This window comes from Bos mutus, chromosome 8 (assembly GCF_027580195.1).
Source record: "Bos mutus isolate GX-2022 chromosome 8, NWIPB_WYAK_1.1, whole genome shotgun sequence".
NCBI classification, from domain to species: domain Eukaryota; kingdom Metazoa; phylum Chordata; class Mammalia; order Artiodactyla; family Bovidae; genus Bos; species Bos mutus.
This window is the reverse complement of record NC_091624.1, coordinates 13,161,801-13,173,992: the sequence shown is the minus strand read 5'-3', so window position 1 is coordinate 13,173,992 and position 12,192 is coordinate 13,161,801. Positions and strand designations below refer to the sequence as shown.

At 45.3% G+C, this 12,192-nt stretch overlaps 1 protein-coding gene across 1 annotated transcript; it reads right to left on the bottom strand.

Moving 5' to 3' along the window:
- Nucleotides 1-352: 352 nt before the first annotated feature.
- Nucleotides 353-11,746, bottom strand: TXN (thioredoxin). The gene is made up of 5 exons (XM_005893314.3): nucleotides 11,587-11,746; nucleotides 8,480-8,584; nucleotides 7,977-8,036; nucleotides 1,074-1,139; nucleotides 353-622 (listed from the first exon to the last, which is right to left on the bottom strand). Exons 1-5 carry the CDS (start codon nucleotides 11,608-11,610, stop codon nucleotides 560-562), a joined length of 318 nt encoding a protein of 105 aa, XP_005893376.1. The 5' UTR covers nucleotides 11,611-11,746; the 3' UTR covers nucleotides 353-559.
- Between the last annotated feature and the right edge of the window lie 446 nt (nucleotides 11,747-12,192).

Sequence of the window (12,192 nt, the reverse complement as noted above, 5' to 3'; positions counted from 1 at the left end):
TCCCTGGTGAACCACCTATGAAAAATTCCTAACTGGTAATAGGACTGTTACCAAAGTTGGCAGCTTATTGTAACCTGAGACAGGAAATCTCAAATCAGAGATAAACAATTCCTTCATGGGCAGATATCAATTTTGGTCATAAGGATCATTCAGAGAACACAGGAGATATAAAATACTTTGTGCCTAAATTAAAAAAAAAAACCAAAAACAGAATTTTAACATACTACTGTTATCTGTGCATTGCCCTCAGTAAGATTTTTCTAGAAATTCACACAAAAAAACCCTTAAACCAGTGGCCTACAAATTTACCAAAAAAGAATCAAGAACATATGAAAGTAACTAGGACGTTAAATACCATCAAATGGCCGGTTTTCATTTATTTTGAAAACTAGGTAAAGGCATGAGACAGTTTTAAAAAGTGTAGAGTTAATATTTTATTGTCACCTATCAGATGGCAGTAAGGTATATAATCTTCATACTTGATCTTTCCTTTGTGTAAATAAAAAAAAAATTACAAGTTTAAACAGCCAATGGCTGGTCATGTCTTCAGAAAACATGATTAGATTAATTCATTAATGGTGGCTTCAAGTTTTTCTTTATTAGCTCCAGAAAATTCACCCACCTGTTGAGAGAATATTGAATTGCCATTAGATGTAGCATTGCATGCCTATTTTGTGTATCAGATACGACCACAGAATGGGTCTGGGGAAGACAGGAAGTATATACTTATACATCCATGGATAACACTCAGTTAAGTTTAAAAACAACAAAACCCACCCTCAAAAGTCAAGGCTCAATTTTTCTACACAAATACCTCTGAACAAAGATAAATGCATTGTGATATAAATATGAAGTACCAATCACAGGGATTAATCAGCAAATCCCTGTGATTTAACAGAGATTAATTAACAATAAGGTGTCTCATTATGTACTTAATGAAGAATGACACATTTAAATATTCTTAAAAGGAAAAAATGGGGATGTGCTTCCCAATGTGAAAGGTAAGTCCCTTGTTTGTTTATATGCCATGCTAGCCTGTTACCCAGCTGGTTTTCAAGGTCAGATGTACCTACCTTCTGTCCCTTTTTAAAAAACTGGAAGGTTGGCATGCATTTGACTTCACACTCTGCAGCAACATCCTGAGAGGAAGAGAGGTATAGCAAGAAGATAAAAACAAGACTGAGTATTGAGCTCTGACACCTGTGATCTAAAACCAGATTCTTTTTCCTGTTACATACCCAGAACTCAACATTAGGGCATCGTGTCAATGTTTACATGCGTATACAATGATACAGTGGCACAAAAGCCGAATTGGTTATACTCTCAATTAAAATTTTAAAATATGTATTCTCATCTTGGAGAGATACTAGCCTCAGATACTATACAGTGACTCAAACAGTTTAAGAGATTATTCTGTTTTCTTGAAGTGAGGTACGTAGATGATGATCATAGGCTAAAGTTCAGCGTTAGCGAGAGGGACAACTTGTTTACAAAGGACTTGTTCAAGAAGAAAGTCTTGGTAACCTACAGGACAGCTCCACACAGACTTTTCTGCTTTTACCACCCCTCACTCTCCACACCTTATTCACACCAGGTTTGGGGGGAAGATTCCATGAAAATGTTTTGGACTAGAGTGTCAAGTGAACAGGTCCATTAGGGATTCAAAACATCAGGTCAGCACTCAAAGAGGGTAGGGAGAGAAATGCAGAAAGAACCATGTACTCTTAACTACGTGGTTAGCAAAAGCTGTGAAGAATAGAAACCAAAGAACTTTCACAGGAAAGCAAGGTTGGTACAAATACCATGGTGTCTTCTAGCCAGGGATCTGGCAATGAGGAACACAGGAGTTAAAAACGGAGCGGCCCTGAGATTGAGCCACCAGTCAATGGAAGCAGCCTAACTTCACCTCTTCCTCTGAGACTGGAAGAAAAGTGTGGCTTTACATCTTTATGAAATCACACGTGTACTGTTGCTAGTTTGGGCAGGAAGGGTGGCAGACAAGTGCGGTTCTTCTCCTGATAACCTTTAAGCACTGCACACCAGGCAGCACAGGGCAGTAAAGGCTGCAATAAAATGGCTAGGAACGTACTGAATGCCTTGTACATCCAGGCACCAAATACTTCCTGAAAGCAAGAGTTACGTGGAAATTAGCAAGAACATTTGTTTAAAACCATAATGAAGATCATAACATTTTAATTGTACCAATTCCAGTAATTCAGGATGAAAAATGGGGTGGAGAGTTGACAGGAAGATAGTGAGCTGCACATGTCAAGGTTAGGACCTTGAGGGTGAGTAATCAGGAGAGACCAGGCTTCCCAGATAGTGCTGCTGCTGCTGCTGCTAAGTCACTTCAGTCGTGTCCAACTCTGTTCGACCCCACAGACGTCAGCCCACCAGGCTCCCCCGTCCCTGGGATTCTCCAGGCAAGAACACTGGAGTGGGTTGCCATTTCCTTCTCCAATGCATGAAAGTGAAAAGTGAAGTCGCTCAGTTGTGTCCGACTCTTAGCGACCCCATGGACTGCAGCCTACCAGGCTCCTCCATCCATGGGATTTTCCAGGCAAGAGTACTGGAGTGGGGTGCCATTGCCTTCTCCGCCAGATAGTGCTAGTGGTAAAGAACCCACCTGCCAATGGGGGAGACACAAGGGACGTGGGTTTGTGCCCTGAATTCAGAAGGTCCCCTGGAGGAGGACATGGTAACCCACTCCAGTATTCTTGCCTGGAGAATCCCATGAACAGAGGAGCCTGGCGGGCTACAGCCCATAGGGTCACATAGAATTAGACACGACTGAGCAACTCAGCAGGCATGAACAACCAGGAGACCCGAAGATTAGAAGGGCAGGGGGACTGGTTTAGTTAAAGATTAAAAAATGGTTGTCTATGGGATGAATCTGGTCTAGACAGGTTGCTTGGTTCATGTAAGTACTTTAAAAAAAAAAAATCTCTGAACTGCTTGAATATTTGGGAACACTGACTGGCTCCTCCTAGCACTGGAAAAGCAGCTGCTTACTGTAGTTCCCTCACTCTTACTTTTAAGTCACCAGGTGGGTATCATCTTTCATGCAAGCAGTTGGCAGAAGCCTCAGAAGAGGTGGGTGTTAGAAGGGCAATGGGGTCGAAATGGTGAGCCACCCTCTCCACAACTTCTAATCAGAGAAACATACAGGTGGTACAGCTGACCTTCATCACCCACAAGAGCATGAACATGCAGGACTTGGAGATAAGGAAGATGGAGCAGAAGGATCTCGAGCTCACCTCCTCTCCTGAGCACATCAGAATCACAACTAGCTGCTGAACATAACCATCAAGAAAGACTGGAAGCTACCAAAAAAGATAGTCTACATCCAAAGACAATAGGGCTTGGACACTGATCACAACTTTCAGGTGAGAAAGCTACTCCCAAAGCTTTCTGAGCAGAAAACACAGGGTCCCAGTCAATGGAAATGATAGTCTCATTCCTGTTCTCAGATTCTGGATACCTCACCCAGTCAGAGCCTGGCACTCCTGCACTGGTACAACTGCCTTAAAATAAGCTGAGTCATGAAAACACGAATGCTTCTGAGAAAGCTTCTGAGTGTTTTAATCATGTTCATATGTTTTATGTCTTAAAACTGCAGTCTAAGTCTTTACATGATAAATTTTTAGTTAAAGCATAAAGAATTCTCTCACTGGGTATGAAAGGGATATTACAGTGTTCTTCAATCCCCATCCCTGAAAGTAAGAGCTGCTAAGGGAATGAGAATATTCATTTTAAACCCCCTAGATACACATGGTTAAACTACTTCACAATTCTAATGTATCAATTTATCAGTATGTATCATGATTTTTGACATCCAGTTTGACTTTGCATGTAATCAGATCCATCAGCCCTTCCCTACTCCCATCATTGAAAGCATGGGCTTTACTGGATTTTTAATGACCTCAGTAAAGATTAGTTGTTGTTTACTTGCTAAGTTGTATCTGACTCTTTGCAACCCCATGGACTGTATGCCGCCAGGCTCCTCTGTCCATGGGTTTCTCCAGGCAAGAATATTGGAGTGGGTTGCCATTTCTTTTCCAGGGGATCTTCCTAACCCAGGGATCAAAGTTGCATCTCCTGCACTGGCAGGCAGATTCTTTACCACTAAGCCACCAGAGAAGCCCCAAAAGGTTAGTAGTCTGTAACTAATATTTGATCTCTATTACCTCTGTGAATGTTTTACTTTTTTTGTTTTCTATTACTTGTTCTATGCACTAATTTACCCATTCCTGTGGGGATTTGAAAAGACACGCACACTTTAAAATTAAGGAGTTACTGCTGTGGTTTTAAAAATATCCTTTATCCTGAGTTGATCACTTCCTTCATTTAAAAACAAAGCTAGCCAATCCCTAATGGCACCCCAACTTCCTGCCATTAAAAAAAAAATTCAAATTTATGTAGTCACAGCATAATTGGGATACACAACTCTTCCTCATTCCCCTAAAACCTCCTCAGTGGCTCCTTTATGGTCAAACCCTATCCCACCCCACCCCACCCCTGATCTGTTCTCCATCACCATAGGTTTACCCAATCTCAGCTTTTTATTAGTTTTTACTAGTTAAGTATAACAGGGCTTCCCAGGTGGCTCAATGGTAAAGACTCTGCCTGCCAATGCAGGAGTTGCTGGTTCAATCCCTGGGTTGGGAAGATCCACTGGAGGAAAAATGGCAACCCACTCCAGTATTCTTGCCTAGAGAATCCCATGGACAGAGGAGCCTGGCAGGATGCAGTCCATAGGGTTACCAGAGTTGGACATGACTGAGCACACATGTACCAAATGTAACCAGGCTACATTTTACCTTATTCAATTTCTTTTTGGTGGTTTCTAGTTTAGCATTTTGTCCCACATGGTGTCGTGGTAAAGAATCTGTCTGCCAATGCAGGAGACCAGAGAGGTGAGTTCGAGCCCTTGGTCAGGGAGATCCCCTGGAGAAGGAAATGAAAACCTACTCCAGTGTTCTTGCCTGGAAAATCCCAAGATAGTGGAACCTGCTGGTCTACAGTCCATGGGGTCACAAAGACTTGTCACTACTAAGCAACTGAGCACCGAGGACCAACGTACCTTTAAACCTGCTCTTGTCACCTTTCATCAACTCACTCCTGGCTGTTCTAATCAAAATGGAGACATAGGCATTCTAAGATACTTTGTTTCTTTTAACTTACAAGTATCATACTCTGGAGACCTGGGAGCAGAGGCTACTCTTAAGGAAATAAGATCAGTCTATGATGTGCAAAAGTAGTATTCACACTTTGCTATGCATACAGAGTTGTTTGCCTTCTGACTGTCCATTTGATTTATTACACCTGAAAGATAATCTCTTCCAGCTCAAGTGTTTAGAGATTCTTCTATAAAAACTAGGTGCTGTTTGCCCCCCAAATACTATAAACATTAAGTGCCTTGGGTTTGGAATTCATGCACAGCAATTATCTGCATAAAAAAATACTAATTCCTAAAACATTCCATCTATGATATGATCTAATGTTCAAAATGATGATATCCCTGTTATCTTTCATTTGCATTCTTTTAGAGCCAAAATGAGGAGATGGTTTTATCTACAGTGTTCCAAAGCAACCAGAGGACCCACTCCTGGAATCTGTAAATTCCATGGAGAATAATTCGTGGCATGACAATGAATTGCTTTTTGTTTGCATTACTTCCCTTGCGAATTCTGCTGACTGACCAGGTGTGTAGGAACAGACCGACTGTTACTATGTGTATGGGACAACCTAAGAGTTCTGGAATTCAGTTTTTAATGCTGCAAAAGATTGATAAGGCTACTTAGATGGTAGAGTAGTTGTCACTGCCGCTAAGTCGCTTCAGTCGTGTCCGACTCTGTGCGACCCCATAGACGGCAGCCCACCAGGCTCCGCTGTCCCTGGGATTCTCCAGGCAAGAACACTGGAGTGGGTTGCCATTTCCTTCTCCAATGCATAAAAGTGAAAGTGAGTTGCTCAGTCGTGTCCGACTCTAGCGGCCCCATGGACTTCAGCCCACCAGGCTCCTCCATCCATGGGATTTTTCTAGGCAAAAGTACTGGAGTGGGGTGCCATTGTCTTCTCCGAGTTGTCACTAGGAGTATGGAAAAAAAAAAAAAAAACTACATGTTACTCAAAGCGAAAGGTCCACTTATGAGAGGCTCATTTTAAGGTCTAGACACTTTGAGGGTGATGATGAGGATGCCACCAGGCCTAAAGGAGGGACTGTCATACGGACATCTTGGCCTGCTCCACACGCAGACTTCCCAGAGGTTCTGGACTGAGGCAGAGAGCATCTGCCCTGGGCCCGGCACAGTTCTACAGGGGCCAAATCCCCAGGCTCTGCCTCTGGCCTTCTTCCTTCTGTGCTGCATTCTCATCACCTGTGCAGTGGGGGTGCTGATAAAAACACTGTTGCTGGTTACTAGCTGGATGAAATGACATAATACAGGTAGAGGGCTTTCTAGTCCCTTCCAGGTGCCATTTGTACCTGGCTAAAGTGACCAGATTAAGAGAAAAAAAATTAGGTTAAAACAGGGAGCAAGATTTTTTCACAAACACATACTGTCTGCTCTTACTTAAAAAACCCAGGACACATCAGAATAACTATCTTGACAACCATATAAATTCATTCATTCTATACCTGCTATAGCCCGACAGGTGTGCTATGTAAACAGGAAACAAAGGTAAGACAAGGTCTCGGATTCAAAAAAAACTGACAGACCATAATGAAGGACAGAAACAAAGATCAGTATAGTCACAGCTAAGCTCACTGAGAGCTTATCATGCACCAGCAACCACTCTGAACACTCACAGGTCTTATACTGACAACTGCCTTATGATGCTGCATCAATGTTGTGATTTTACAGAGGCTGAGCCCGAGGCACAGAACAGAGCTTTACCAAGCACACACAGCTAACAAGGGACATGATCCCACAACATTCAATCCAAGAAAAAGAAGGGCGGAACACACCAGGGGAACACAGAGGAAGGGAACTAAGCCATTCTGGGCATAGAAGGCAGGAACTAGAGAATTCCTGGAGAGGATGTGAAGTTTATGTCCAGAAGTTTGTCCGGCAAGAGATGAGAAATGTGCTGGGAATAAGCAATGCGCTACAGGGTGGAGCCCACAGGCTTAGGAAGTCCTGCTACATCCCCCTTTTATAGACCCTTCTGGACCTTTAGAGTTTTCCATGTTTGCTCAGTGAGTAAGCAACCTTACAAAGCTGGTAGGGCAGGTATTAGATCTGGGCACGGACAATGGAACCAAAGCTCAGAGGAGACGAGGATGAGCCCAAAGCAGAAGCCGCTTGGCCAGGACTGGACCCAGGTCTAGCGCCCTGGTTGCCACTCTGTACCTCACCCACTCTGGTCCCTCTGAGGTTAGGCGAGCCTGCCCACACACGTTTAAATCCCAGCTCTGCTACATCCTGTAACTCTATGGCCAAGCTGTTTGTTTTCCCGTCTGTAAAATGGACAATGTGACAGGACCAAGGATGAAATGAATTCATACTTGTTATGCTCTGAGAGGTGGTGAAGGACAGGGAGGTCTGGAGGGCTGCAGTCCACGAGGTCGCAATGAGCGACTGAACGACAATGCACACAGAACAGTCTGCGTGACCTAAAGTGTTAAGCATGTTTCTTTTCTCAGCTCTCTATCAAGGTACCCTGGTGTTTGGTCTTCTCAGTTTCTATTGGTTGAGCATCTTGGATTGTTAGGTAGACTATGTAGGCTTTTAGAAAGAGGACTACTAAAGTCAGGTAATAGATGCCTCGATTTTGTTTTAGGATGTGATATACATAGCTCCTGCCAGCTAGAATTCAGCTTAAAACTGGCACAAGTACCTGTTCTGAAATAACTTTTTAGCTAGGGTGGTAGGTGTAGCGTTTTTCTTATTTATGAGAACGAGCAATGTGCAATTCAGAGGGAAAGGGCAAGGCAAAACGTTCAGCATTATTCCGGATTTCTAGCCACGTACCTGACAGTCATCCACATCTACTTCGAGGAACACCACGTTGGAATACTTTTCAGAGAGAGACTGGAGAATTAAAAAAAAAAAAAACCACAAAGATTTACCACTGGGTAGTGGCAGTCAACACACTTAAGCTTCTTAAATGGAAACTTAAAAGTAGGGACTAAAGATCCAGATATTTAGACTAGGGACAGGTAAGCATAAACGACATTTTCTCTGAATCAAATTCTTCTTGGTATAAAATAATTTAGAACACTGATTTTGATTCCTGAGCTTCAAGTAGGTTAGGGCCCATGTTTCAACTTGAAGAAAAACAAAATCACTTAGACAACCAAATTAAGTTTTGAAAGTTGTCTTCCATGGGCTGTATGTATCAAACTTAAGTTCTAAATTAAGTTGTTATGCTATGACTTTAGACGAAAGATCCAACAACAAAACCTCTTTCCTAGTGTTGTGACCACCAACCCCAAACAAACAGCTTACAAAAGCAGAAGCCGGCTAATACTTACATGAAAGAAAGGCTTGATCATTTTGCAAGGCCCACACCACGTGGCTGAGAAGTCGACTACTACGAGTTTCTCTCCTGCACTGTTCAAGGCTTCCTGAAAAGCGTACTAAGGAGGGAGAGAGGAAAGCTGATGTGAAATTACATTCATTTCCAAAAGCCTTGATAAAATGGACACAAAGCACAATGTGGAGGTCCTGTTTTCAGGGCCTGTTTTTTAATTAAAAACATGAAAACCAAGCAAATCAACTGAAGAAATCCTACTGTGGTGTGTAGTGTTACTTGCTAAGAATGAAACAAGTATGATGTATACAGTGTATCAATATTCATGTCTTCACAAATACAACATATTATTTGGTTAATCCACATCCAAACTAAGTAAATGAAAGGAAAATAAAGACGTGTATTAAAAGTGCTTCCACATCAAATCTAGGTATATAGTAGACATTCATTAAATGCTTATTGATTGATTCAAGGAGTCACTCTTCAACTGAATGTCACAAACCCACAAAATTTTGCAACTAAAACTTGACTAAGCTAATTTTACCTATGTTAGAACATTCAAAAGCTCAAAAAAAAAAAAAAAAAAAAATAACTTCTCCACACCCTTACACTCACTGTTGACTTTTAAGCATATATCCTTATATTCTTTTTAATGCAGTGTCCAGAATTGAGATCATACTCTTGATTTATCATTAATTTCTGCTTCCATCGTTGACCAACTAAGAAAGTTTTAGTTCTTCATGAAGGGAATTTTGTTACTTTTCACAAGCGATGCTTGTTGAATAGAATCCCACCAGCAGAAATGACCGAGAAATTCCTCACCACCGACCTCCCTGAGTTATTTACCAGTGGTCGTGACACTGTAACCCTAGCAACGTAACATTCTAGTTAACAAGGGACTCATTTTTAACCACAATTAGTCAGCTGAGCTGCTGCTGACCAAAGCCACGGCCATGAAGAGAAATCAAAACACAAACATCTATATCTGAAGTCTCAGTTTTCAAGGGAAAAGGTGCCAGTCACATTGGTTTAATCAAAAACCCACACAACCACCCCCTTGCTTTGAAAGCTAAGAATCAGGTCAGATCTGGTCCAGTAAAGAAGGAAAGTAAATAAAGCACCATTAAAAAAAATTTTTTAAGCGAATTCCTCTGAAGTTATTTCTCTAGATTTATAATTTCTGCCTCATGTTTCAGGGAAACAATTCACAAATGGTGTTTCCCTGGGACGGTAGGTCATGGTTTCTGTTTGCAGTTATGCAAACAAACACCCACCAGATATTTTTGGTTTGTAGTTGTATGGATTCTGAGACACATCAGCTAGACCAAAGATTTTTCACTCCTTTCATGGGTTTTCAGAGATTATACTGAAGAAGTCGCCAGCCTCTACAGAGGATCACCCCTTACTCCCCCCACCCCCCCATAGACTGTTATTAGTCATTCAGTAGATACTGACCCCAGGCTTTCCTGTGGCTCATGGTTAAGAACCCGCCTGCCAATACAGGAGACGCAGGAAATGTGGGTTTGATCCCTGAGTTGGGAATATCCCCTGGAGAAGCAAATGGCAACCGACTCCAGTATTCTTGCCCAAGAAATCCCATGGACAGAAAAGCCTAGAGAGCTACATTCCATGGGGTCACAAGTCGACGCGACTTCACAATTAAATACACAATCGATGTTGACCCTAACCTGAGGAAACAGCCTCAACACTGTATAAAGCGTCAGTAACAGAAACATTCATCGAAGCATGGAAAACTGCCTAAAATGTCCAGAATGTCTTCAGTTATTGAAATGATTCCAAAATCTTCTAATTACACAGAAAGAGTTCAGGCTAAATGAGACCACAAACACACACCTCAGAAATAAAAACGTCAATTATCTGTGGCTGCTTCTAGGAAACAGATCTCTCTCTTCCCAGATTTCCTGCAATGATCTTTATGTTTCTTGATCGTAAAAGGGAAAAAAAGGAACCATTAACATTGAAACTTCCATTCCTCGAAGCCAACCTCAGATCTGAACCAAGTACGGGCACTCCACTCGCCTTTTCCGGCTTTACTGGGGTGGGAAGTTTTCTCCCACTGACTTTTCTGACTCTGGATTAGCATCCATTTCTTGGGGCGGGGGTGAGGGGGCACAGTACACCAGACACTCAGGCTCTGAATTCTCAGAGCAGGAGAGTATTAAGTTTGCAATAACTCTCGATATATCCAACACTTTTTGCCTTGGGCATTCCTAAAAGGACACAACCGCCGTCAAGCACATAGCCGGCCGCGGCCGCACCCAGGGGACTCCGGGCTCCAGCGAACCCCACAAACCGAGAAAGAATCCCAGATGGGTAGGGCAGTGGAGGCCCCCGGGCCCAGCCTTGGGGACTGAGTCATTCCAAAGCCAGCGCAGCCGGAAACACGCCCTGCGTCGCAGGAGGAGGAGTCCCGAGGGCGCGGCCCGGACTTCACTTCCTTGCCGCCACCTGGGCTACTAAAGCAGGACTCGTAGGGGTTGGGGTGGGGGTGTCTCCAGCCCGGAACCTTCCCTTTCACGCGGCTGCAGCACGCGTCACCTCTACGACCCGGCAGCCGTGGTGGGGGGGTGGGGGGGTCCTCCGGCCTAGACCCGCTCCCCAGGGAGCTCACTGCACCCAAAAGCGCGGGTGGATCACGCGGCTCCACGAGGAAGGAGTGGCGGCCAGCAAGCCCGGGCTTTCTTCAAGAAGCCCTCCACCTCCTTGCCCAGGCCCGTGTCCGGATAAAGATGGGGGGCCTAAGGCAGCCTCCTTCCATCCTCTACCCAATCCCGGCTTCCCGGCAAGAGGGGTGGAGGGGGCGTAGTGGAGGACTCCCGGGCGCTCTCCGCGCGCGTGCATCCTCCAGACACACTGGGTCACCTGGACCTTGCCCTCCAGGGAAACCTGTCCGTCTCCTCCCTTCCTCCAGGGAACGCTCCACGGTCCCGGACGCGCCCAGGCCCGGGCTTCCCGCAGTGCCAGGCCGAGCCGCGGCGTCCCCTTCCCCGAGGGATGCGGAGGGGTGGACTGCCCACCTTTGGCCCACCGCCTACCCCAGTTGCCCGGAGCTTCGTGCCGCGCCCTGGCATGCCCCGGAACGCGTACCTTGCTCTCAATCTGTTTCACCATCTTGGCAGCTGGGGGTCTGACGAGCGACCTGACAGTGCAATCGATGGACACGGATCCGAGGGGCCGGACAGAGCTTAGCCAGCTCGCAGCCCGCTTTCCCTTTATAGTAACGGTGGGCGGGGCGGGCGGGCGCGCGCGGCGTGCGTGCGGCGGGGGCGCGCCCGCGCCGGCGTCAGGGCTAGGCCCCGCCTCCAGGAGCCGCCGGGTGGGGGCGGGATCGCTGGAGGGGCGGGGCCGGAGGGGCCGGGAGGGCGCGGGCGCGGGACCGAGCTCCTGGCAGTCGTCTGGGTTCGAAACCTTGGGCATCGTCCACCTGTACCCCACCTGGGAGTGGGAAGGCGGGAGGGCCATCCGGTGACCTAAAGGGCGCATGCCTGCGGCCACCCCCTGATCTAGAGGGTCACCTGGGAAGGGGCCAGCCAGGCCTTAATCGGACGCGCCCAGAGAAGAGGCCGTTTACGGTTTCTCGGAAAGACCCGCCGTACCACGGCCCCACAGCCTAGCGAACCCCCACAAAATGCTGAGTAACGATAACCAGGACGTGTCTCTTGGTGTGAGCCCCCTCTCCCCCTCGCCGCCTCC

Excerpts from the sequence above, each read along its gene's own strand:
- TXN (XM_005893314.3), bottom strand. The coding sequence starts at position 11,610 with ATGGTGAAACAGATTGAGAGCAAG. Across the intron at positions 8,585-11,586 it reads TGAAACAGATTGAGAGCAAG|TACGCTTTTCAGGAAGCCTT; the intron begins GTACGCGTTCCG and ends CTCCCTCCTTAG. Across the intron at positions 1,140-7,976 it reads TAGATGTGGATGACTGTCAG|GATGTTGCTGCAGAGTGTGA; the intron begins GTACGTGGCTAG and ends TCTTCCTCTCAG.